Raw genomic sequence first — 26469 nt, forward strand, 5'->3', positions numbered from 1 at the left:
AGATGTCAGCTGCATGTTTACGTCATACAAGTAACAGAGGCTACTGTGGTAGTGTTTATTTCGTTTATTGTTTTTCTTTCATGGTCAGGTGTGTTTTGAGAACCTGGGTAAATTTGAGAACCTATCAAAATGACTACATTCTTGATAGGATAATAGCTATTAACCCGTTAATTTCATTTCTGGACTGTAGACTAAGCAAATAATGCAAAAGAAGAAAAATATATATTGGCAACACATGTTTAGTGCAAGACTTATATTTTTAATAGAAAAATGTACATTGTGTATTTTATTCTGATCAGTTTTTTTAAAGATAGAGATTTTGTTTATTTACATTATCTTATGTTGCTTGTATATAATGTTGTGTACTTGATATAGATTACAATGAATGGGTATGTAATCATGAGCAGAGTCAAGTTTTTGGAAGGAAATAGGCAAAGACCATGACAGAGAATGAAATGAGGGTGTTCCTTTGATGAGTTGGTCAGGGAAGACCATTCTACTGTCCAAAACAGAAGGAGGTGGCTATGCAAAGAGCCAGGGAAGAACACGTCAGGTGGGGGACACAGTTTGTGCAAAGGTCCAGGAAATGAGCACAACTCTGGGTGTCTCGGGTAGAAAAAAGGACAAGGTGGTGGACGTGGAGGTCACAATGTGAAGGGTCAGAATGCTGGAAGCATCTTCTAAATACTACTTGAAGTCCCCAAGAATGAGGACAGTGTTGGAGTGGGTTCGAATACTGTGAGGGAGGAGCTAAACTTTCCAGTGAATGAAAAGGAGGAACCAGGAAGCTGAGAGGTGACACAACAAGTACAGGGAGAAGGCAGAATAGTTTCATCCACAGACTTCACACTGAAGATGTGTTCCATGTCTGGGTATGGCAGTGAAGAGCAAGAAGGACACCAGCTCTATCTGCTGCCCTGAGGCTCCTGGGGCAGAAGAGGAAGAATAGCCTCCATTTGGGGATCTTCGGGGTAGGTGGTGTCCTCACAAAGCAGCCATATTTTCATTAAGGCAAGAGCCAAGGAGAATACCCTGAGAAAAGGCTGAGGACAGAGTGGGTATTGCTGAGGGAAGGGGGGAAGTGTTTGGGATAGAGAAGGAAGGTGAGAGATCAGCTCAGATAAGTAGTTCCTGGTGATTGTAGTACAAGTATGTTAATACCATGTTTCCCTGAAAATAAGACCTAGCCAGACATCAGCTCTAAAGTGTCTTTTGGAGCAAAAATTACTGTAATACCTGGTCTTATTTTACTATAAGACCCTGTCTTATCTAACATAATATAAGACCGGGTCTTATAGTAATTTTTGCTCCAAAACACGCAGTAGAGCTGATTGTCCGGCTATATTTTATTTTCGGGGAAACACGGTATGCAGACTCCACACAGTACGCCCAAGACCCATCGAATTAGAATCTCTGTGGGGTGGGCTTTTGCATATTAACAAACATCTCTGATGATTATAATGTGCAGCCAGGTAGGGGTTGCACTACATGGTGTCTGGTATCTCTTCTAGCTACAAAGGATTTGAATCAGGGTCCTACCAGTGAGCAACAGGGAAGGAAGGAATTCAATGATCACTTCAAAGGATGGCTCAAGGTGAGAATATGAGAGAGGTGGAGTGAGTCAAAGGTGATTGGAAACATTTTTTGTTTTTAATTGGGGAATGTTGGGGAACAGTGTGTTTCTCCAGGGCCCATCAGCTCCCAGTCGTTGTACTTCAGTCTCGTTGTGGATGGTACAGCTCAACTCCAAGTCCAGTCGCTGTTTTCAATCTTTAGTTGCAGGGGGCACAGCCCACCATCCCATGCGGGAATTGAACCAGCAACCTTGTAGTTGAGAGCTCGCGCTCTAACCAAGTGAGCCATCTGGCCGCCCCTAGAAACGTATTTTTAAGATTTATGTTAGGACTTTCTTTTGATTTCTAAGTTGTAAGTTTGTTTCAAACTGACTTAAACAAAGGAGAACTTATTGGCTTAATAAAAGAACTGTCCAAGTTTAGGGTCACATGCTTCTGGATCCAGGTGCTCAAGTAATGCCACCAGATATCCGACCCATCACCTTGTGGCTCTGCTTTCTACTGTTATGTTGGTGCTGAGTGTGCCGTGGACAGGAGTTGGTGAAAGTCACATTTCAGCGATCTTAAACTATATTATTCATTGTGACTGCACAACATAAACGCTTATTACATGAACCCGGAGATTTTTTTTTAACTAATATTTATTGGAGTTCACAATGGTCAGTAAAATTACATAGATTTCAGGTGTACAATTCTGTATTACATCATCTATATATCACATTGTATGTTCACCACCCAGAGTCAGTTCTCCTTCCATCACCATATATTTGACCCCGTTTACCCTCATCTATCAGCCCCCGCCCCCCTTACCCTCTGGTAACCACTAAACTATTGTCTGTGTCTATGACTTCTTGCTTCTTCATTTGTTTGTCTTGTTCCTTTGTTGCTTTCAGTTTTATATCCCACATATCAGTGAAGTTATATGGTTCTCAACTTTTTCTGTGTGACTTACTTTGCTTAGCATAATAATCTCAAGATCCATCCATATTGTCGCAAATGGCACTATTGCATCTTTTCTTAGGGTTGAGTAGTATTCCATTGTGTATATATACCACATCTTCTTTATCCATTCATCTATCAAAGGGCACTTTGGTTGTTTCCATATCTTGGCCACCATAAATAAAGCTGCAATAAACTTCGGAGCACATTTATCATTACAGATAAGTGTTTTCAGATTTTTGGGGTAGATACCCAGGAGAGGGATTGCTGGGTCATGTGGTAAGTCTATTCTTAATTTTTTGGGACTTCCACACTGCCTTCCATAGCAGCTGCACCAGTCTGCATTCCCACCAACAGTGTATGAGGGTTCCTTTTTCTCCACAGCCTCTCCAACACTTATTATTTGTCTTGTCAATGATAGCCATTCTAACTGGTGTGAGATGATATCTCATTGTGGTTTTTATTTGCATTTCTCTGATATTTTTAATGTAGTGTGAGAGGTAATAAATTCGGGGCAGCAAAACTCTCATTAAATGCCTACCACTGATACTTGAACTGTCACTAGGAGAGGCTTTTATTTATCTTTTTTAGTATCTGCCACTAAACACCAAGAAAGACTGCAGCTCCTAGCCCCTGCTGTGTGTACCATGCATTCTCAAGTCGTGAGGCCTGCAAAGAAAAGTGGCCTGTTGTGCAGCAGGGGAGTGCAAGCTTTTTTTTTTTCAATTAGAAAAAAAAGTGTATGTCAAATAGTTCGGACACACAAAAAAATAAAGATAATAACATAATGAATTTCTGTGTAGCCTACACTTATCTTAGGAAATAAAAACTTAAGTCCACAAAGATAACCACTATCATGTATTTGATGTTTATAATCCTTATGCATGTTTACTTTTCCTTCGTATGTCTGTGAACAACATACAGTGCTATTTTGCTTGTTTTTAAGTTTCATCCAAATGGTGCCATCCCACTGTTATCCTTCTACAAATTGCTTTTTTCATCTTTGGCCTTATATTAATATGTGATATCCTGGTTTGTTCCTTTTCACTGCTACATAGTATTCCACTTAAACAAATCAAATAGATTCATGATTCTCCTTTGGGTGGACAGAAAATTTATGTCTAGTATTTCACTATGATAAACAGGGTTGATGTGAACGTTCTTGCAGGAGTCTTGTGCAAAGGTACAAAAGTTTCTTCAGGTTATTCATGTGGGTGTAGAAAGGGAGGGCTAAGTAAGAGGGTATATGTACATCTTCACCCTGCTAGATGTTGCCAAATGCCTCTCCAAAGTGTTTGGGCCACTGAAACACTGTCCCTCACAGTGTCTGAATTGTCCCCCACCTCAACATCCATTTCATAACTTATATGGTCCAAATTTTATTTATTCTTTAATTTTTGCCAGTGTGAAAATAAAATGACATCTCTTTATTGTACATCCCTGATTGCTAAAGTTCAATTTTTTATTCATCTAGAAACCCAGTATGTAAAGCTAAACCAGGCAAAGTTGTTCTGTTTTGGGGTTTGTTAATGGTTCATATGTAAGATTTCTAAGCAGTTGCATTTATTGTTTTAGTACCTTTGGATGATACCTATGTTCCTAAATATTGAGCATATTTTTAAGTAAATGAGTTTGCATTAAATCTCTTTTGTAGCCTATTTTGGCAAGTCTTTTGACTGTGATTTAAGCGTTATCTGTGACACCTCCTACCCATCCCTTTACGTAAGATAATTGGGAGTTGGCTTTAATAGTGGGTATGAAAACCCACCCATGAAGCTGAGTAAGAGAATCTATTCTCTTACTGTTTGAGTCCTGAAAGCAGGCATCCTCGAATTCACCAGCCTGCTTCTGATCTGGTGCCTCTGTTCTTACTGTTCCCTCTGCCTGGAATACTCCTCACCCAGAAATGCACGTGGCTCATTCCCTCACCTTCTTCAAGTTGTCTTTAGATCTCACTTTCTCAATGAGGCATTTCTTGACTTTGCAATATATACTATGAGCCAGTCCAGCAGCCACTCCTCTATCTCTTCCTTCTCAACTATGTATTTCCTTCATAGTGTTTATCACTGGATGACTTTTATGTAAGTTACTTAGTTACTATTTATTTGCTTTAACTGTTATTTCTTTCTTTGTCTTTATCACCTGTAGAATGTAACTTCTGCCAGGGCAGGCATGGTAACTGTTTTGTTTACTACAGTAGACCCTCCTTATCATTTAGCTGTGGTCAAACATGGTCTGAAAATATTAAATGGAAAATTCCAGAAATAAACAATTCACAAGTTTTAAATTGCACCGCATTCTCAGTAGCGTTATGAATTCTCCTGCCAGCCCACTGTGTCCCACACAACATGGGAATCATCCTTTTGTCCAGCATGTGCACAGAGTACACGGTATACGTCCAGGAGTCACTTGGTAGCCATCTCGGTCATCAGATTGACTGTAGGGGTATCAAAGTGCTTATCTTCAAGTCACCCTTATTTTACTTAATAGTGGCCCCAAAATGCAAGAGTAGTGATGCTGACAATTTGGATATGTCACAGAGGAGCCGTAAAGTGCTTCCTTTAAGTGAAAAGGCATGTATGTATAGGGAAAAAACAGCATATTATAGGGTTCGGTACTATTCACAGTTTCAGGCATCCACTCGGGGTCTTAGAACATATCCCTCATGAATAAGGGAGGACTGTATATACTATGTTTTTTCCTATACATACATACCTATGATAAAGTTTAATTTATAAATTCAGCAGTTAGAAGTTAATTATAAAAATATACTGTAATAAAAATTATGTGAATGCAGTCTCTTTTTTTCTCTAAATATCTTATTGTACTATACTCACCTTTTCACTTAAAGGGAGGCTGTCACAGTTATCCAAGTGAGGGTAGATGGTGGCCTCATTAGGTAGCAAAAGGAGGATGAAGAGAATTGGACAATTCAGGGAGACACTTAGGGCATCTCTACTGTCTTTTCTTGTGATCCCTGAAATAAATGGACTCTGAGTAACTCTGCATCTGGGCTCAGCTGAGCCAGCAGGCGGTGCTTCTGCTAAGCATGCTCCTAAGGAATCAAATTGAAAAGTTACCCAAAGTGCTCCGTCCACGCCTTCAACTTTTTCTTGGGGAAAGAAATCTGGAGCAAGACTGCCATGATTCAGCAGTGAATACTGATCGTATTCAAAGTTTTCGGAAGGAAGGTAGCATTTGACGTCCAAGTTCCCCTGGTCTCTGAATCTTTTGTATAAGTAAGTTAGTTTCATTTGTCTCAGGGCACCTTTTCCAGGCCAACTTCTTCCAATGTGCCAGCAAACGTTTCTCAGTGGTGTGTTTGAGGCTTGGCTGCCTCCTCTTGTCTGGAACAAATCTTTTATTACAAGGAAATTGCTGGATGATGATTCTGGACTCTTGAATCCTGGTCCCCTTCCAGCTGTTGACTCGGTATTTGATACCTTGGTAATTTTCAACTTAACCTGCCTCATTGCCTGCCTGTTTCTCATTAATATCAGTTTCATACAGGAAGCTAAATTTCACTCCTACCACCTCAGCAGTCTTGAGTGAGACAGTTAAGATCAACACCTGTTTCTTCAAGACTCTCCCAAAATGTAATGGAGGCACATGTGTTGATTTCTTTGCTCACCTCCCGGAATTGTATGATTTTCCTTTGGCTCAGTTGTCATGCATTCCACCGCAACCTAAAACCATCCAGATGATGGGGATATCAGATTGCTCATTTCACATGGGAAAGCCATGACCCACCCTCCTCTTGTTTAAGTTGCATTCCAATCTAATTTCCATGGCCCTTGTGGGTGGGAGTGCCATAGCCCTAGTGTCAGCTGTTGAAGTTTAGCAATGCTATTTCCAAACATGGCCAGCAGACAGCCAGCCGGCACCAGACAGCTGAGTGCTGGCAGAAAATGTCTTCTCCGACACCTACAGCAGTTCCAACAGTGACGTATCCTGCTGCTGCCAGGATAAGTATCGGCATCAATGGTGTGTTTCTCTAAGCAGGAAGAATTGTCAAAATGCTATCACTTTATAAAATATAACAGATAGTGCCTGTTCGTATTTTGAAATGTTCCAACCATTCACTAGCTGTTTTTTATTGTTGTTGTTTTTAATGAGTTTAGTGATAGCTTTAACATTTTCTTTTTCCTTTTTCCTAGGAGGCCTGGAGAACCAAGGAATGTCCATGCTGTGCTGCCACGTAGGCTCTGGATGCACCTGGCCGTGGTAGCCTGTGGCAATAGGCTGGAGGAGACACTGGTCATGCTTAAATCAGCTGTGCTCTTTAGCCACAGGAAGATGCAATTTCATATTTTCACAGAAGAATCTCTGAAGCCCGAGTTTGAGAAGCAGGTGAATTTGTGGAAATCATAGCACAATATTTACTGAGCACAGCCAGGCTGCATTTTGGGAATGCACACCCTGCTCACTAATGTACTTGTTGCACACTCAGCTGTGTGACTGTGGGCCCTCGGCTCTGAGCCTTACTGTTCTCATCTGTATATAGGGATGATCACACATACCCTATAGAGACAGTGTGAGAGTTAAATGAGATGATGCACTTAAAGCACCTCACTCAGGCCTTCATCCCTCCTTATGCTGTCAACGTTGTCTTCACTGGGAGATACGTAGCTTATTTTTATTGATTTATGTGTTTTATGAATGAAAAGTAATACACGTCCATTAAGATAAGTTCAAACCATATAGATGTTAGAAGCTAAAAGATGGCAGTCCTTACTACCCTTCAATGCTACCCAGAAAACTATCAGAATTAACAATTTTGAGTGATTCTTCTATATGTAGTTTCCATATACAGGTGTGTGCATGCATGTGTGTGTGTGTGTGTATCTGAATGAGAGTGTACATATGTGTATATTCATCTATTTTTGTATACATACAGGCACATACATGAATATATGTGTACTGAGCTTAAAATACATTTGTTTTACAAAATCAGTATTATTCTCTACATGTTATTCTGGAACTTGCTTTTCGTCACTTAAAACCACATCATCATCATCATTCCAAGCCAGGAGTCATACATTCTTTCTCATTCCTTTTTGATTTTATTATATGGCTGGATCATCATTTATCTGACTATTCCTATACTGAGGAAAACATAATGATTTTTTTCACCAGTACACGAGGAGAGCTTTGGAAATGGAATGTTAAGGAATGAAGGCCTCTAAACGACACTCATGTGAGTGAACTTGGAGACAGAACCTCCAGCCCTGTCTAGCCTTCAGATAACTATAGCCCCAGCCAATAGTTGTGCTGCAATCTCATGAAAATCAGTATACTATTTGCATATAAGCATAGGTAGTAAAAATTGTAAATGGACTGAACATTTCAGTTAAATGACATAGATTGACAAAGGTAGATAAACCGTTCTAGAAGACAGGATGGTAAAGACCCAAGAGTTAAGGAGACCAGTAGAGCTCAGACCTTCCTGTTCTTCCCCCTTGGGCTGTTGTGCAGTGGTATAGTTGTAGTGGTATTTGTGCCTAGTGTCCGTTCTTAATGGTTGGTACTGTTGCACTGAATGTTTATGCCTAGTATCAGTTCTAATGTGTTCGAGCAATTGTACTGGGTATTTATGCCTGAATCGTTTTGACTTTGGGGAAGAGCCAGAAGTTGCATGGTGCCAGAATCGGTGAATAACGTGGATGAAGACATACCATAACGTTTTTGTTTGACAAAAATTGCTGTACCAGAAGTCACATGTGTCACATGGAGCCTTTCATTATGATCACAAAATACAGTGAAGTGCCATCCAATGGAAAGTCAGGGATCTTCAATAGGGGAAGTGGCACATCAAACCTTAGTAACAGTGTATGACAAGTTTCAACTTGTTCGGTGTAGTAACAGTGTATGACAAGTTTCAACTTGTTCGGTGTAGTAACAGTGTATGACAAGTTTCAACTTGTTCGGTGTAGTCGGGTGTGAGCTACTACGCTTGAGAGAAGGTGTGTTTTAAAGTGTGCCGTAAATCATCCTCCATCATGACAACATTCTGTGTCATACATCACTTCTGGTATATGGCAATTTCTGTCAAATAAAAACATTACAGTGTGTCATCCACCATGTTCACTGTTTTCTTAATTTCTTATTCTGATAGTTCGTTATTGGTGTATAAAAATGCAACCAATTTCTGTGTATTAATTTTGTATCCTGCTACTTTAGTGAATTCGTTTATGATTTCTAATAGTCTTTTGGTGGAATCTTTGGGATTCTCTCTATATATATAGTGAGTGTCATGTCATCTGCAAATTATGACAATTTTACTTCCTCCTTTCCAATTAACATGCCTTTTATTTCTTTCTCTTGTCTGATTTCGGTGGCTAGAACTTCAGTACTATGTTGAATAAATGTGATGAAAGTGGGCATCCTTGTCTTGTTCCTGATCTTAAGGGGAATGGTTTTTGCTTTTCCCCATTGAGTATGATATTAGCTATGGGTTTGTCATACATGGCCTTTATCATGTTGAGATATGTACCCTCTGTTCCAATTTTGCTGAGAGTTTTTACCATAAATGGATGCTGGGTTTTGTCAAATGCGTTTTCTGCATCTATTGATGTGACCATGTGATTTTTATTTTTCGTGTTGTTTATGTGGTGTATCATGTTCATTGATTTGTGGATATTGAACCAAACTTGCATACCAGAAATGAATCCCACTTGATCATGGTGTATGATCTTTTAAATGTATTTTTGAATTGTATTTGCTAGTATTTTGTTGAGGATTTTTGCACCTATGTTCATTAGGGGTATCGACCTATAATATTTTTTGTAATGTCTTTGGAGCTTTCCCTTTCCCTGGACTTTTTGGAATAATTTGAGAAGAATAGGTGCTAATTCTTGTTTGAATGTTTGGTAAAATTCACCTGTGAAGCTATCTGGTCCAGGACTTTTGCTTTTTGGGAGCTTGTTGATTAGTGATTCGATTTCATTTGTAGTAATTGGTCTGCTTAGATTTTCTATTTCTTCTTGATTCAGTCTTGGAACATTGTATGCTTCTAGAAATTTATCCATTTCTTCCAGATTGTCAAATTTGTTGGTGTATAGTTGCTCATAGTATTTTCTTAAATTTTTCTTTTGTATTTCTATGGCATCTGTTGTCACTTCTCCTCTTTCATTTCTGATTCTATTTATTTGGGTCCTGTCTCCTTTTTTCTAAATGAGTCTGGTTAAAGGTTTGTCTATTTTGTTTATCTTTTCTGAAAAACAACTCTTGGTTTCATCTGTCTTTTGTCATGTTTTTTTGTCTCCATTTTGTTTATTTCCACTCTGATCTTATTACTTTCTTCCGTGTACTCACTTTGGGCTTATTTTGCTGTTCTTTTTTCCAGTTCCTTTAAGTGTAAAGAAAGACTATTGATTTGAGATTTTTCTTTTTTGTTTAGGTAGGCCTGTATTGCTCTGAATTTCCCTCTCAGGACTGCTTCTGGTGTGTCCCATACATTTGTGATCATTGTGTTTTCATTTTTGTTTGTCTTAAGATAGCTTTTGATTTCTTCCTTGATATCATTATTCCCCCATTCATTATTTAGTAGCATGTTAGTCTCCGTGTGTTTATGTGTTTTCAGTTTTTGGGGTTTTTTTTTTTTTTGTAATTGATTTCTAGTTTCATACCAGTGTGGTCGAGAAGACGCTTGATATGATTTCAATCTTCTAAAATTTATTGAGACTTGTTTTGTGGTCTATCAAGGACGATGTTCCATGTGCACTTGAAAAGAATGTATATTCTGCTGCTTTGGGGTGAAATGTTCTAAAAGTGTCAAGTAAATCCATCTAGTCTAGTGTGTCATTTAATTTTCTGTCTAGTGGATCTGTCCATTGGTGTCAGTGGGGTGTTGAAGTCCTCTACTATGATAGTATTACTGTTGGTCTCTGCCTTTATGTAAGTCAATATTTGTTTTACATATTTAGGTGCTCCTGTGTTGGCTGCATAGGTGTTTACTATGGTATGTCCTTTTGTTGACTTGATCCCTTTATTATTATGTAATGTTGTCGTGTGGGGCGACCTGTGGGGCCTCTAGTGCTGCTCCCCACATAAGAACGCAGGATATGGCTAGGCCAAAAAGGAATACCCACAGAGCCATAGACAGGGGAGTCAGACCACTATATCCTCTCTGGCGGCCGGGCGAGACACACGCAGTAGTACCACACGATCCACAGTCCGCCATTCACTTCTCTGCCTGCCAACCAACCAACCAATCAACGCAGCCCCGCAGTTACATCAGTAGCCAAATGGCTAATCGGTTACAGCTGATGGCCAACCAGTCACAGTTGATGGTCATTCACTACCGGAGCCAGCACTTCCCCACCTGAGGCCGAGAGCCTGGAAACTGCTCTCTGGGACTCTGTCCCCACAAATGTTCTTTTTTATCTTTTATTATAATCTTCTTTTTAAAGTCTATTTGGTCTGATAATATATTGCTACCCCAGCTTTTTTCTCATTTCCATTTGTGTGAAATATCTTTTTCCATCCCTTTACTCTCAGTCTGTGTGTCTTTCGATCTGAGGTGAGTCTCTTGTAGACATCATATGCCTGGGTCTTGTTTTCTTATCTACTCAGCTACCCTATGTCTTTTTTTTTTTTTCATCTGCCACTTCATTTATTTTTTTATTTGCAGGAGGAGTTGAAACAAATTTTAAGGTGTTTTCATTTTTTCCCCCTAAACATGAATCATTCAAGTAAAACCAACTTAACTATAGAAACGTAGCAAAGTAAGGGGAAAGTAGCACAAAAACCCAAGAGGCAAGGGTTGGAGGGGAAAGAGGTGGGTGCAGTCCGCATATACCATATGCATAAACGCATGTGATTCACCTGCTCGGGACCGCCTCCCCAGAAGGCAAGCACAAGGACCCCATTTTAAGAGGATGTTTCCCCCCACACATCTGAGAATGTTTCAACTTAAAGCTTAAGGTTAAAAAAAAAAGAAAACAAAGAAAACCCCACAAACCACCAGCCATAACCACCTTCCTTAATCGATCATAGGAGTTTCTTTTCATTTTATAAAAAGATTAATAAAAAATATTGAAAAAATTATTTTCTCATCTTATATTTGTAAAGATAATAGAATTCAGAAGTATCTTAGAAAACAGACCAGAAACCGCCGTCCAGTTTCCACCCGTTGCTGAGCAGATCAGCAGGACTAGAAAGTTAGGATACTGGAGCTGCTGGTGGAGAATGGGAAGCCCAGCCCAGAAGAAATCAGAAAATATGGGGGAGGGGGCACGCGGGGTGTGGTTAGGAGCAACACCATGTGATAATGGCTGTGCAGAAAAGGGGAACACAAGGTGCTCAGAAAGGCCTTGAACTCCTCCTCGACATACAAAACTGATTTGTACAAAGATCCAAGCAGTTTGGTCCCAAACTGAGGTGAACACTTCAATGTTTATTCACATGCTTTGTTTTCGCTTTTAAGAATCAAAGTTGCCCAAATTAAATCTTTCTGCTAATATTACTACATATGCCTTTAAAAGGGGGGAGGGGCTTTTAAAACCAGGATAAGGGAGAAGAAATTGAAAATCATCAAATTAGTCTTCGCTCCAAATGAAATTAAGAACAAAACTGTTGGTTTCTAATAGGGAACAAACCAAAATCCAAGTATCGCTCTCCCCGCCCAGCCCCAGCCCCCACCCCACACACCAACGACAAATGAGAAACACAGCTAAAGCCCAATGTGCTGTGTTCTGCTCAAGAGCTGGGCCTGACCCCAGGCTCCACACCAGCCACCTCTGTCCAGTGGGACGCAGCGCCAGGGATGCTTTCAGCTGTAGTAGGATTCTGCATGGCTGGTAGGGGGTATGGGTAGGATTTTTCAGAATCTTCTTAGGGCTCTTCGCCAGCCATCTTCCCAGCGCCTCTCTCCCCTGGGGTGGGACTCCCATCAAGAGTGGCCCCTATTCAGGGGTGGGCTGTAAATTGTCCTTCTCTTCTCGGTTCTCAGTCCCACTCTCGTCATCTTCAATCTCCCCTTCTTCCCCACTGAACTTGTCGTGGGCCGACTTGGGACTGGTGCTGGATTTCCGGAACATGAATCGGCCCCGACCCCGGGGAAAGGCTCCTCGGCCCCGACCCCGGCTCACCCACTTCTAACTGCCTTCGCCTTCACGGTCATCATGCAGGTAATACTTCTTGCTTTTGGGAGTGTACTCAGGGTCCCACTCCTCCTCCCGGTTTCTTTTCTGAAAATCGTTGCTGCTGTTTTTGTTGTTGCCAGAGTAGGTGCCTCTGCCCCAGCCTCTCCCTCTGGCTCGAAATTGAAAGGTCCCTCGGGCTCTGCCTCCTCTTTCACTTGGACCCACAAAGTCTTTGGTCCCCAGTCTTGATTTGTCGAAACCCGTGCTGCTCTCTTCTCTGTCCTCCGCCTCTTCAGTGTACTCCTCCGCTTTGTAGGAGCGGGATGACTGGGAGGAAGAGGATGATGACCGGGACCGGTCTCGTGCTCGCCGGTGCTTCTTCTGCTTCTTTGATCCTTTATGGGTTTTCTCAGTTTTCTCAGCTGATCTTTCCCTCGAGTGGCTTGAGTCTCGGGAATCCACTGATTCTCTTCATTTACCTCGTTTAAGATCTCTCTCCTTATGTTTTTTACGACGTTCAATATCAAGGCGGAGATCAACAGGATCATCTTTGTATTTTCCCTCAGTCTTGTAGCCAGGTTCCCGGGGACTTTTCATTTCATCATGAGCCAAACCATGTTTTCTGAATGTACTGGGGGAAATGTCTATCCTCCTGTGTATCTCTGGGCTTTTCTTGTTTTTAGCTGCGTCCTGCTCACTTCCTCTCTTTAGGTATTTAGTAAAGCATTCATGCAATGTCATTCCTGAGGACCCAAAGTGATGCTCTTTGACGTGGTGGACAATGGTCACTATGTGCTGGGCAAACAGCTCGGAGGGGCTCCGCTGAGACTGAGCTGACTGTATGTGTTGGAAAATGGAACGAAATTCCTGTTCCTTTTTGTTGCCATGCACCAGATCTCGACAAAGCTTGCGTTCCTGAGCCAATAGGCCACTGGGTCTTGCAAGGTCCTCATCAAAAGAGTCCATCCGGACATTGACCTGGGCCTCGCGAGTTATGGAAAAGGAAGACTTCCGCGTGGAAATTTCTCCTTTGGCTCCTAGCTTCTCTCCGCTCTCAAAGGTCTTTCTTGGGGGAGGTGATGAGCTTTTCTCCTGGACTGCTTTATAAGCGGTCACTCGGAAATTCTTTTCAGGCACGAACCCCCTGTGCCCACTTTCGGTTCTCTTGAGCCCTCCCCGATCCTCCTTTTTGGATCTCTCTGAGAAAGACGACTCCTCCAACTCCTCTGTTTTCCTCTGCTTTTCCTTCCCTGGAGGGGCATACACCAGGCCCTCCCATTTGCCTGACTTCTCCTCCTCCTGGTTTTTGTTTGCATCTGCTATGACTTTGGACATAAATTTGGGTTCATCATCAAACTCAGATTCTTTCCTCCCCTTAGCTTTGTCCTTATCTTGGTCGTCCATCTCGTCCTTGTGGAGGTCAGCCATCTTCTTCTCAAAGTCGTCTCGGAGCTTATACCTTTTGGGAGACTGGCTACCCCGAAAAGCCTTCTCAGAATCAGTTTTGGGAGCAAACAGATCAGATTTCATTTTCGAATCACTCAAGCCCATATCAGAGAAGCTCCCTTTCTCTTTCATTTTCTCTTTATCAGTATTTGTTTGTTTCTGTTCCTTATCTTTTCCATTCTCTGTCTTCTGCTCATCTAGATACCTCTTTGTATATGTTGCTCCTCCTGGAGCAGCGGCCTCCTCCTCCTGAGACGAGCCATATGTGGAGCTGGTGGCCGGTGGACTCTTACCCACAGGGCTCTTTTTGGATGGACTCAAGGACCCAGAGCCATGGTCAAACTGACCTTGGTGTGTCCCAGCCTGGTACCCAGAACCACTCTGCAGAGTTGAGCCCATCTGAGATGTGCTGGAAAGTGGAGGGCTAGGCTTTGGCACAGGGCTAGGACGCGGGGACCGCCGTCTCACCACCACAGACTGGAGGGGGCTTTTCAGAGCAGGGCTTCCGTCCGGGGACTCAGCTCGGAGACCGCCGAGGCCCGGGATGCACTACCAGCACTGTACGTGCTGCCATCTGCCCATGGCTTCGAGATCTCAGATGCTTTTGTATCTTCAGAGGTGCCTCCAGAGAACGTCTGATCCTTGGTCTCGTCTCCCTGGTTATCCCCGGCAGCATGAGATGGCCGGCTGTCCTTGGAAGAGGACTTTTTCTCCTTTGCAGACTTGCGCTTAGATTCAACTCGGCTGTGGTTAGAGGAAGAACGAGAGGACGAGGAGCGCCTTGACCTGTCAGAGGAAGACTTATCGGAGTTTCTAGAATGGCTTCTGGACCGTGGCGAAGGGGACCTTCTCTTTGGGGACCGGGATCGGGAACGGCCCCGACGAGGACTGTATGCTTGCCGGTAATTCTGCCAATTTGAGCGGTAGTTTCCATAACCTCCGCGGTTATACTGGCCCCACGGATAAAAGCCTCTGTTGCGCCCACGGAAATAATAGGGCCTTCTATAGCCTCTGTTGTGACCTCGGAAATCCCGATTCTGATACACTCTTGGGTGATTCCTCTCTCTGTTATGAGCTGGAGAATATGATCTGGAAGGAGACCTAGAACTCAGCCTGCGCTTCCTTGAACGAGAGATAGATCGACTTCGAGATCGAGACTTCGAAAATGACCGAGAACGAGATCTTGATGCAGATCTTGAACGAGAAGAACGAGACCCAGACTTGGATTTGTTTGTTTTTGACATCGCTGCAGAGAGGGTCAGTCACTTTTCAATTACACCTTATGAGCAATTCGACTTGCACCAGATCCCAGACAGACACTACCTCAAAGGAGCACTGGCAGCGCCGCGGGCGTCTCCAGTTTACAGGCAGGATACAATTCTGGGCCCACGGCAGCGATCGCAGCTGCAGCCTCCCAACGGCACAACTGGCCCGAAGCTCGCCCCCGCCGGACAGCGCGCCCCGCGTCCCCGCTCTCCCTACCCTATGTCTTTTGATTGGAGCATTTAATCCATTTACATTTAGAGTGATGATTGATAAGTACATAGTTATTGCCATTTTATTAGTCATATTTTTGATCTTCATTATTTTGTTTGTTTGTTTTCTCCTGTCTTCCACTTGAAGAAGTCCTTTTAACATTTCCTATAATACTGGCTTGCTGGTAATGAACTCCTTTAGCTTTTTCTTATCTGTGAAGCTCTTTATCTCTCCTTCAATTTTAAATGATAGCTTTGCTGGCTAGAGTAGTCTTAGTTGTAGGCCCTTGTTTTTCATCACTTTGGATATTTCCTGCCACTCCTTTTTGGCTTGCAAAGTTTCTGTTGAGAATTCAGCTGACAATCTTATTGGAGTGCCTTTATAAGTTACTAGTTGCCCTTCTCTTGCTGCTTTTAGGATTCTCTCTTTCTCTTTAACCTTTGACATCCTAACTATGATGTGTCTTGGTGTGGGCCTGTGTGGGTGGGTTCATCTTGTTTGGGACTCTACACTTCCTGGGCTTGTATGTCCATTTCCTTCACCAGATTGGGGAAGTTTTTGGTCATTATTTGTTCCAATAGGTTATCAATCCCTTGCTCCCTCTCTTCTCCTTCTGGTACCCCTATAATGTGAATGTGGTTATGCTTTATGTTGTCCCACAAGTCCCTTAAACTATCGTCATTGTTTTTTATTATTTTTTTTCTTTTTGCTGTTGCAATTGGGTTTATTGTGCTACCTTATCTTCTAAATCACTGATTTGATCCTCTGCTTCATCTAATCTTCTATAGATTCCTTTTAGTGTATGTTTCATTTCAGTTTTTGTAGTCTTTATTTCTGACTGGTTATTTTTTGTGGTTTCTATGTCTTTCTTTATGCTTGCTATCTCTTTGTTGAAATTCTTACTAAGTTCCTTAAGCATTCTTATAATCAACGTTTTAAACTCTGTCTCTGGTAGGTTGGTTGCTTCCATTTCATTTTCCGTTTCTGGAGGTTTCTCCTGTTCTTTTATTTGGGGCATGTTTCTTTGTTTCTTCATTCTGTGTTTGCTTCTATGTATTAGGTAGATCTCCTATGTCTCTCAGTCTTTCCTGGGTGGCCTTATATAGTATGTGTCCCGTGTGGTCCAATTGTGCAATCTCCCCTAATCTCCTGTGCATGTGTTCCAAGAGTGTCCCTAGAGTGTTTTGTGTTTGTTCTTCTTTTGTAATTGAACCTTGATTGCTTTTGTCATGTCAGTGGGTGGAATTGACTCCCATGCTGACTGTGAGTATTGGCTACACCCACAGTGTATGAGCTGCTGTGGGGGCTGACCCCTCAGAGAAGACTTCAACTGTTTGGGCTCTTATGCCTGTTGAACCCCCCTTTTGCATGTGCCTCTCGTGAGTCTAACCAAGTAGTGCTCTAATAGTCTGAAGCTGGCCTCTGGGTATGTTATTTCTGGTGTCCCTTGGGCAGGGCTCCCATGCAGGCCAATTTCAACCTTGCCTGTTTCTGCCCCATGGGTGCCTGGGCTCCCATGCAGGCCAATTTCAACCTTGCCTGTTTCTGCCCCATGGGTGCCTGGTAGAACCCTCAAAGCTATATGTGGTTGGCTGCTGCCTCCTTAGGTGTACATGCTGGGTTGATTGACCCGGTGTTAAGAGTGCCCTCCAGATTGAACCTCGGTGATGCAGCACTAGCTGGATGGAGTGGAGTTCAAGGGAGTCACGAGACTTGACTGGTGGTTTTTCAAAGTTAATGCAGATTCAGTTCTTATGCCAGTACCTGGTCTATGACCACCTTGCACAGTGCCCTGAGAACACTGCAGCCATCCACTGCCTCAGGCTCGCAAATTCCCCAGAGGTGCCCCAGAGTGATGTGGTGCAGTTTTGGGATCACTGTCCTCCACCAAAATCTTTCTTGACCATTGTGGATTGTTTCCTGCTGTAAAAGATATCTGCAGTTTCTGCAGTATAGCCGGCCACCCAGGTGCCCAGAGTGTCCCTAGCAACGCAGCTCTAGGTGAACTTGGTGGGGTTCCAAGGAGCTAAGGAATGTTGTTGGTGGTTTCTGAAAAGTCAATGCAGTTTCAGCTTGTGCACTGGTGCTGGGCCCGTGGCCACCCTGCAAAAACACCTTGAGCACACTATGGCTAGCCACCGCCCATTTACAATGGGGCATGGGTCTTGGGTTATCACCTACCAATAGATGTTTCCTGGGCCACCACAGGCCCTCGGCCCACTTTAATCCACAGCCTTGGGGTGGGGCCAGCAGCCCAGCAGTCAAGAGTTTCCTGGGTGATGTAGCCCCAGCTGTGCGGAGGGCATGGACTAGGGCATTACCAAGGCAGTGCACACGTGTGACTCCACCAGAGCAGTGCAGTCCCAGACTTGGCCCTTGGGGGGAGGGCTTAACCCTGAAAAGATGGTGTCCTCCTATAAGCCACACATATGTCAGACGCCACACAGGGACAACAATGGCTCCTGTCCTTCCAGCTCTCATATGGAAGCCACGCAATTCAATCCTTCCCTACACATCCCTGGACCTCCTGAGCTGCCACCCCCTCCACCAGAGACAAGGTGAATACCCACAAGCGAGCGAGTACATGTGCTAGCTCTACGAGAGGACATCTGGGTTTCCAGCTGCCTTCCACCCCACCAGGAAGGCAGACAGTCTTCGCTGATTTTTACTGCCAGATGCCATGGGAACTCCTCTTCCCAGCACAGGATCCCTGGGCTAGGGAGCCTGATGTGGGGCAGGAGGCCACTCCCTCTTCAGGGGGACCTCTGCTACTGAGGTGTCCCTCCTGATGTTCCACCTCTATCTGTGGGCTTGGGGTCAGCCTGTTTCACGTCTCTGCCCCTCCTACCAGTTTTGATGTCACCTCTTGTTTGTATCCTTAGTTATAGGGGTTCTGTTCAGCTAGTGTTCAGATGATTCTTGAGGTTGATTGTTCTACAATTTATTTGTAATTTTGGTGTGGTCCTGGGAGGCAGTAGGCATAGCGTGTACCTAATCGCCATCTCGGACCTCTTTCAGGATGATCCATAGGTGACCACTTTTAACATTTTGGTGCACATCTGTTCAGCTTTTTCTCTATATATAAAATATATATACACATATTTTTCCCTATAAGATAAGCATATTATAAATTTATTTTGCACTTCACTTTTTCTAAAAACTAACTATATATCATAACTATTTTCCCATGCCAGCACATATAGATCTACTTTATTCAAACTATACAGTAAGTAGTCCATTGTATATTTCTATCATAATACATTTTCCCAGTCCCTTATTATTGATCATTTAGTTTGTTTCCGTCCCCCCACCCTTTTTTAATTACAAAGTAGGTTTTGGTGAAAGTCCTGTATCTCTGTCTTTTGGGGTTTGTTACAATTTCCAAATTACCCTCTTGGAAGTGTTTTTGTGTGTTTCCCATTACCCTTGCCACCTCTGAATGTTATTTTTCAAATCCTAGCAACGGTCTTTCATTCAGTGAGTATTAATAGTGGTGATGAAGTTAGACTTTCTATGTAAGTTGCCTGAATAAACTTCACTTGATCATTCAGAAGCTTTAGGTGTTTTCTATATTTCTGGGGTCTAATCACCCTCCCCTTGTCTTCTATGTTTTTCAGTTACGACAGTGGCCTGACTCATATACAAAGAAGTTTGAGCACAGAATCTACCCAATCACATTTTCAGTTGGAAACCCTCAGGAATGGAAGAAATTATTCAAACCCTGTGCTGCCCAGAGACTCTTTCTTCCGGTAGGAACACCAGCTTTTAAAAAGATGCTGCTTGGGAGAGAATTGCTCCTGGCAATGTTGTGAAATTTACTGGGTTATATTCAGAGACATTTTATTTACAGCTAAAAATGTGTTTCTCTTGGATTCTGTGGTTAATGCTGCTAGTTTTCAGAGTGTAGGGAGAGGGTCCCTGTATTTGAAAGGGACTTTCTGTCCCAAAGATGGAGGGACTGAGAGCATCCAAAGCATGTTTTGGGTTATGGGTCTTTGTAACTATGGCTCCACCATTTACTAGCTGTATAAACCTCAGAAAATCTCCCAATTTCTCAATACCTCAATTTCCTCTATTAGCTTGGCACATAATTGATCCTAAATAAATATTAGCTTTAATTATTATTATTTCTCTTATAACAATAACTACTACTACATGTAGCCATCCTAGAGGATAATTCAGAGAAGGCCCAGAGTTCTGGTTCTGGTTTTCAGTTTTGAATTTTTTAATTTAATGTTTTAATTTCATGTTTTAAATCCTAAATAGAAAAATTGCTGAATATACAAAACTGATGATATCATTGAGCCAAGATGGCAACTTTGAATTGTACCCTTGATGTTTCAAGGGATTTGTGCCTCAGCAAATATTTATTGAGTGCCCATTAGGTGCTAAGTTCTTGCTTAGTGATGGTAATATGGCTGTTAAGAAGATAGGTGTGATCTTATCCTTTGAGAGTTTGAGTCCAGCAGGACATTCAACAGGTAATTGGAAGAGTGATCTGTGCTGAGGTGGAGAACAGAATCTCATTCATGGAACATAGCATACCACTCTGATCTGGTAGAGGTCATAGAAAGTTCTCTTGAGGTATGGCATTTATGCTGAGACATGAATGAAGGAGAAGTAGGGATCACTGAGTGACAAGGGCCTAGGGAATAATGAGAGAGAAAAGTGTCCCAGGCAGATGAAACAGTATGTACAAAGTCCCTGAGTTGGGAAGGAGCATATTGGAGAACATAAAACTAAACACACTAACCAGAAAGTAGAGGGAGGTGGGATTGAAGAGGTCAGCAGGGGCTGGAACTTTCTGGTTGTGTAAGCCTTGTTCAAGTTTCTGCTCTTTGTGTTAAGGGCAATGAGAAGCTATTGATTGGTTTCTACCATGGAAGAGGGATGATCTAACTTGTGTTTTAAAGAGGACACACTGGTTCATTACAGTGTGGACAGTGGAATTGCTGAGGCCAATTAATAATGACCTGGGCTCTGATGGTTTTCTTAGAGATGGATTCAGAATCTGCCTGAGAAATAGAATGTGCTAGTCTTCATGATTGGCTGGTTGTAAGAGTTGAAAAGAAGTGAGAAAATAAGGATTTTACCGAAGTTTCTTATCTGAACAACTAAGGTTGATCTGTTTGAAATTGCCAATACCCAGCTATTTATGACCTACAAAAGGTCAATTTCTTATGGTTTAACTACTAAGTGGATGGTGGTGCTATTTAGAGATGGAAAAGACTGGAGGAAGATCTATTTTGGTAAGAGGGGAGATGAGTTTAATGTGGGTAATATTTTGATTTTGAGGTGCCTGGGAGACATCCGTACAGGGAAGTCTTACTGTCTGTTGGTCTGAAACCCTAAGTGGCAGGTGGTACTTTTAGCATTTCCTACGCAGAACCTGTGAGAAGATCAAGGCCTGGAAGTACTATTGGTGCTGATCTGCTGCACAACCTCGCCCACTCATTAAATGACCTGTTTTTCACATGCCGCATAATTTTATATAATGTTGTGATATGGAATTAATTGCATATAATGGGGGTAAGAAAAAATACCTCAAATTGGCCTTAAAATCTCTAGGTTGGTGATTTGAAACCTAATTACCACTTGAGAAGATGAAGGGAAAAATGTCAGGTGTCTGCTTTTTGTCTCCATTTTAGGGGAAAAATGTATTATATAGCCAAAGTTACTGCTAGAAAATTGTCTCCCCAACCTACCCCAAAAATATTAGTAACACATTTGAATTTTCCCCACCCTGCAATTGTGACTTTATTGCCACTATGAAAAACAAACAAACCCATAACATAATGGTTTTCATTCATCCCTGCTAAGTAAGTATTCCATTTTGAATGACATATGGGTGCTGGCATTCATTATCTGCTTTTGATAATGGAAACTAAGCATTCCTTAAAAACAATAGAGATTGTGATTGACAGGACATTTACCTTGTCTGAGTCATATGTCATAACAGAAGATTATGAACATGGAATTTTGTAGCGTCAGTGAGATATATTGATCCTCAAAGTAATTTGAAATAAAATTTAGGTGATTTTCCAAATTTTCCTTGAAGTTTATCTCTATGAAACCAAATCAGACATGCTGCTGAGAAGCATAGAGAAGATGGAGATCCTAAAATGTAAACATTCTGTCAGGTGGCCAGTCAATTGACTGAGAACTTCAGTCTTACCCATTTTCTGAGGGGGTCTTACCTACCTCAACTTGTAGAAGAAACCCTTTCTTGGGTAAGATTTTACTATGAGAATAACCAGAGAAGAAGTCTTTGCAACTCAAGCCTATTAGATTTTCAAGTACAATTACTGAAATTTAGATCCCACCAATTCAAGATTTATGAAGTCCTAAAAATCAGTGGGCATTTACTTTTGTATATCTGAATAATGGTCTAAGAGCAGGACCATTATTAGTGCACACTAACCTTCAGGTGGCTTGATGAAGCTCTCTAAACTGCATACTGCTGTTAAGTGATTCAGAAGCTTAAAGTATTTAAAACAATATGCCACTTACAAATAAATCAAAACAGTTCATGAAAATTGGCCGTAGAGGACTTTTCTCTTTTCCCTTAGTAAAGGAAATAATTCAGTTTCATGACTTCCCACCACCTTTCCCCCACTTAATAGGAATTAGATTTTATATTGGTTCTATACATTTTGTTACACACTGTGCCTATTTGATTACAAAGACCTATGTCCTCAATAATGTGCTCCACTGGGGAGCCTAGAGATATTTAAAATATGACAGAAATCACTGGATTACAGAATCTTCATATATTTTATTGTCATGTGGTACCCAAAATGGTAATATGAATTAGGTCAAGGCACTATACAGGCCTCACCCAGGGAGAAAGTCTTTTTTAACCAAGTTTGAATAATTTCCAAGATTATAATAATGTCTGATGTCTTTCTTGCTCCCAACACTTGCTGTAAGCATCTACATTTAAAGGAGTTAAAGAAGAATATTGTCAACAGAGATAGCATAAAATTGCTTACAGCCTTGACCTGTAAATCTATCCTGAGAGTTTTCTAACTCAATTTATTTCTAACATACTTGTCCCATTCTTTAATATTTCAAAAGAGTACCACCCAAATAAACAATAATCTTAGATTACCTAGATTTTTTTATATCACATCAAGGACAACAACATACAATCAATCTTCCTTTTTTCCACTTCTAGTTTGTTAAGGAGGTCTGAACTGGTTCCAATGTTTGGAAAACTATATACTTACCAGAGATATTGTAATGAGTTTGCCATTGGCTAATGGAAAAGGGAGGTTTACCTGACTTATTAGAACTTTTTTATAGTTAAGGTCAGGTCTCTGTATTATTATTATTAAATCTCAATTAAACCTCAGCACTAGCAGTTTACATTGAAGCTTCCTTGGGAACAACCCTTTGGATATCAACAAATATTGACTGGAAAATAGGAATATATTAAAAATCTTTATTAAGAGGAATGTCAGTTAGAATCACCATAAATGATGTCTATATATTTCATCAAGCACCAAGAGGCCATACATTATTGGGAGGAGACAACTATCAAAAGGATCACATGAAAATGATCCTTGGTATCAATTTTGTTAAACAAGCTTTCCACTGCACTAATTATTTGTTTACTCACAATTTATTAAAGGTTTGACATTCACGACATTAGTTACAACTCTTGGTTACATGTGAGAGAAACTCAACTCCAACTAGCTAAGTAAAGAAGGAAATTTGTTGGCTTATCTGACCGTGAAAGCAGATGATAGGGCTAACCCGGGTGCGCCTGTAACGTCCAGGGCGCTGTCTTATCTTCAGTCCCTGACAAGACTTACTCCATGAACATGAGGATCGCTTGAAGCAGCCTAAGATCCAAATTCTGGAAGCTTAGCTACTGCAGCGGAAAAAGAGCATGGCAGTGTGGTGACATCCAAAAGGTGGCATGAGAAGCTCTGTGGAATTGCTTCCCAGTGAAACAAGCATAACTGGTGAAAACTATTTTAAAACTAACTATCTAGAGTCTTTGGTAATTGTCCTAAGGACCTGAGCAAAGGCCCATGAAGAAACATGTTTCTTATTCAAGAAAATCTACTAAAACTCAGTAAGAAAGAGAGAGAATCTGTGACATTTGAACCACGACCTACTTCCTCCCTCTCCCCTTCCAGCGCAGCATGATGGAAACTGAACTCTAGACACTTCAGTCAAGAACACAGGGATCCTTTTCTCCACAGCTCCCAGTTGAGAGATATGGTATTTCCTTGGGGGAAGAGGGCAGGTCATCAGCATTTCTCATCTCTACCAGGTATGTGTTGCAGAGTTTAAATTCCAGACAAATGTGGCATAGGGTTCATGGACTCCCTTAATTATGATGAAGCTGTTAACTTCATGAGAGCAATAAGCTAAACTATAGGTCAGTTAGTTCATAAGGGGAGAGCCAGGAAAAGAGACATAAAAAGTACCCTCCTGGTGTCAGAACAAAGTTCAAAGACTGGCCTCAAAAACTATCACTGCAAATGGGCCTGAATTTAATTGGATAAGGCTGCAGAGTAATTTGTGCCTCAGGCCATTGTCAAAAACAATAAAGCAATGAGCTGACAATTAGTGGAGCCTAATAGCTCGGTGTGATACCAACAGAGGCAGATGGCTTAACAGAAAGATTAGCAAAAGAGTCAATTAAAGAGAGCCCTGATAAAACCAGTCATTCAGAGTGATTGTACACATACCCAAGGCTACACCCACTGGGGAACAGACTTTACACAGTGGGAAAAAGGGACTTCACTAAAATAGTCCAGTCAAGATACTAAACAAACAAACAAGCAACCAACATCAACAAACTCTGTATGTTGGAGTGTATGTGTGTGGGGGTGGTGGGGGGAGGTGTGTGGGGGACGGGGGTGGGGGGAAGAAGGATGGAGGATCAGTATCCAGAGCTGCTACAATATATTATCTGTGACATCCTAAGATATATTATCCTGCTGCACTATATTAATGTCCTAAATGCATGATCTCATTTTTTTCAACAAATAAACTATGAGGCACGCAAAGTGTGAGTCATTCACAGGAAGAAGTACAGGCAACAGGAACTGCCTGTGAGAGCACCCAGGTGTCAGATTTAGTAGAAAAAGACTTCAAAACAGCTGTTCTAAATATGTTCAAGCAACAAAAGGAAATATCCAACATGCCCCTCAGTAGGTGAATGGACATATAAATTGTGGCACATCCAGATAATGGGATATTATTTAGCACGAAAAAGAAATGAGCTGTCAAGCCCTGAAGTCATAGAGGAAAACTTCAATGTATATTACTAAGTGAAAGAAGCCAATCAGACAGGCTACATACTATAATTCCAACTGTATGACATTCTGGAAAAGGCAAAACTATGGAAACAATAAACAATATCAGTGGTTGTCTGGGGTGGGTGGTGGAAATGGATGAATAGGCAGAGCAAAGAGGATTTTTAGGGCAGTGAAAATACTCTGTATGATATTATAACGATGGATATATGACATTATATACTGGGGGTGCCAAAAAAATGTTTACAAGTGGACATTTTGGTCAACATTGCTCAAGCAGTAGATCGCTGTAATCAGAAGTGTCTGGACCTGATGGTAACCACTTGTACACCTCTTGTAATTGCAGAAGTCAAACGTGACTTGTATTCATCTTTTGTTATTGGTATATATTGAGTATTACAATTTTAATAGCTTTTTTCCTTTTTTTAAAATGTGTGTACATTTTTTTGGCACCCTCTGTATTTATCTAAACCCATAGGATGTATAACACTAAGAGTGAACCATAATGTAAACTATGGTTTGAGTGGCTATGATGTGTATTGACACATCCCTAGTTCATCCCTAGTAACAAATACACCATTCTGGTGAGTGATGTTGATAATAGGGGAGGTTATTCATGTGTGGAGGCAGGAGGGACATGGGAAATCTCTGTACCTTCCCCTCAATTTTGTTGTGAATCCAAAACTGCTCTTAAAAAGTTCTTTAAGTTTTTTTAAAAAATTCAAGGGACCTAGAATATCCAAAGCAATATTGAATAGAGAGAACAAAGTTGTAAGACTCTCGCTTCTTGATTTCAAAATTTACTACAATGCTATAGTAGCCAACCCTGTGTACTGGCATAAAGATATACATATCAATGAAGGACAACTGAGAGTTGATAAATAAACCCTCATATTTACAATCCATTTATTTCGGATACAAGTGCCAAGACAATTCACTGAGGAAAGAGTAATATTCTCAACAAATGGTGTTGAGACAGCTGGATATACACATGCAAAAAAAAGAAAAAAAGTGAACTTGCATTCCTTACCTCATATTATACGTAAAAATTAACTCAAAATGGATCAAAGACCTAAATATAAGTGCTGAAAATGTGAAAGTCTTAGAAGAAAATATGAATAAATCTTCATGACTACGATTAGACAGTGATTTCTTAGATATGACAAAAAGCATAAGCAACAAAAGAGAAAAAGATAATTTGGACATCATAATCGAAAACTTTTGTGCTTCAAATGACCATCAAGATAGTAAAAAGAAAATGTACAGAATAGTAGAAAATGTTTGTATATCACATATCTGATAAGGTACATGTATCTAGAATATATAAAGAACTCTTAAAACTCAATAATAAAAGAACAAAGAGCCCAATTTAAAAAAAAAATGGGCAAAAGATCTGAATAGACACATCTCCAAAGAAGATATATAAATGGACAGTATGCATATGAAAAGATGCTGAACATCATTAGTCATGATGGAAATGCAACCAAAAACCACATTGAGATGCTACTTCACACCACTAGTGTGGCTATAACCAAAAAGACATAATAAGTGTTGGCAAGGATGTGGAAAATTCGAAAACTCATATATTGCTGGTACTCAAAAACTTGTACACAAATATTTACAGTGACACTATTTGTAAGACCAAAAGATGAAAACAACTCAAATGTCTATCAA

The 26469-nt window shown here is 41.2% G+C and overlaps 2 protein-coding genes across 2 annotated transcripts in view; one reads left to right on the forward strand and one right to left on the reverse strand.

Annotated features, from left to right (window-relative positions):
- Positions 1–26469, forward strand: part of GXYLT2 (glucoside xylosyltransferase 2) — a 99567-nt gene that overhangs the window by 17829 nt on the left and 55269 nt on the right. Inside the window, exons 2-3 of the mRNA XM_033132850.1 lie at positions 6671–6863; positions 19138–19269. Of these exons, the coding sequence (XP_032988741.1) occupies positions 6671–6863; positions 19138–19269 (325 nt within the window). The remainder of the gene's footprint in view (positions 1–6670; positions 6864–19137; positions 19270–26469) is intronic.
- LOC117037121 (thyroid hormone receptor-associated protein 3-like) lies at positions 12353–15481 on the reverse strand. The gene is given in 2 exon segments (XM_033132849.1): positions 12353–14550; positions 14553–15481. Coding segments are annotated over 2 exon segments (2868 nt in total). The 5' UTR covers positions 15289–15481; the 3' UTR covers positions 12353–12418.

This window comes from Rhinolophus ferrumequinum, chromosome 17 (genome assembly GCF_004115265.2).
Source record: "Rhinolophus ferrumequinum isolate MPI-CBG mRhiFer1 chromosome 17, mRhiFer1_v1.p, whole genome shotgun sequence".
NCBI lineage: Eukaryota > Metazoa > Chordata > Mammalia > Chiroptera > Rhinolophidae > Rhinolophus > Rhinolophus ferrumequinum.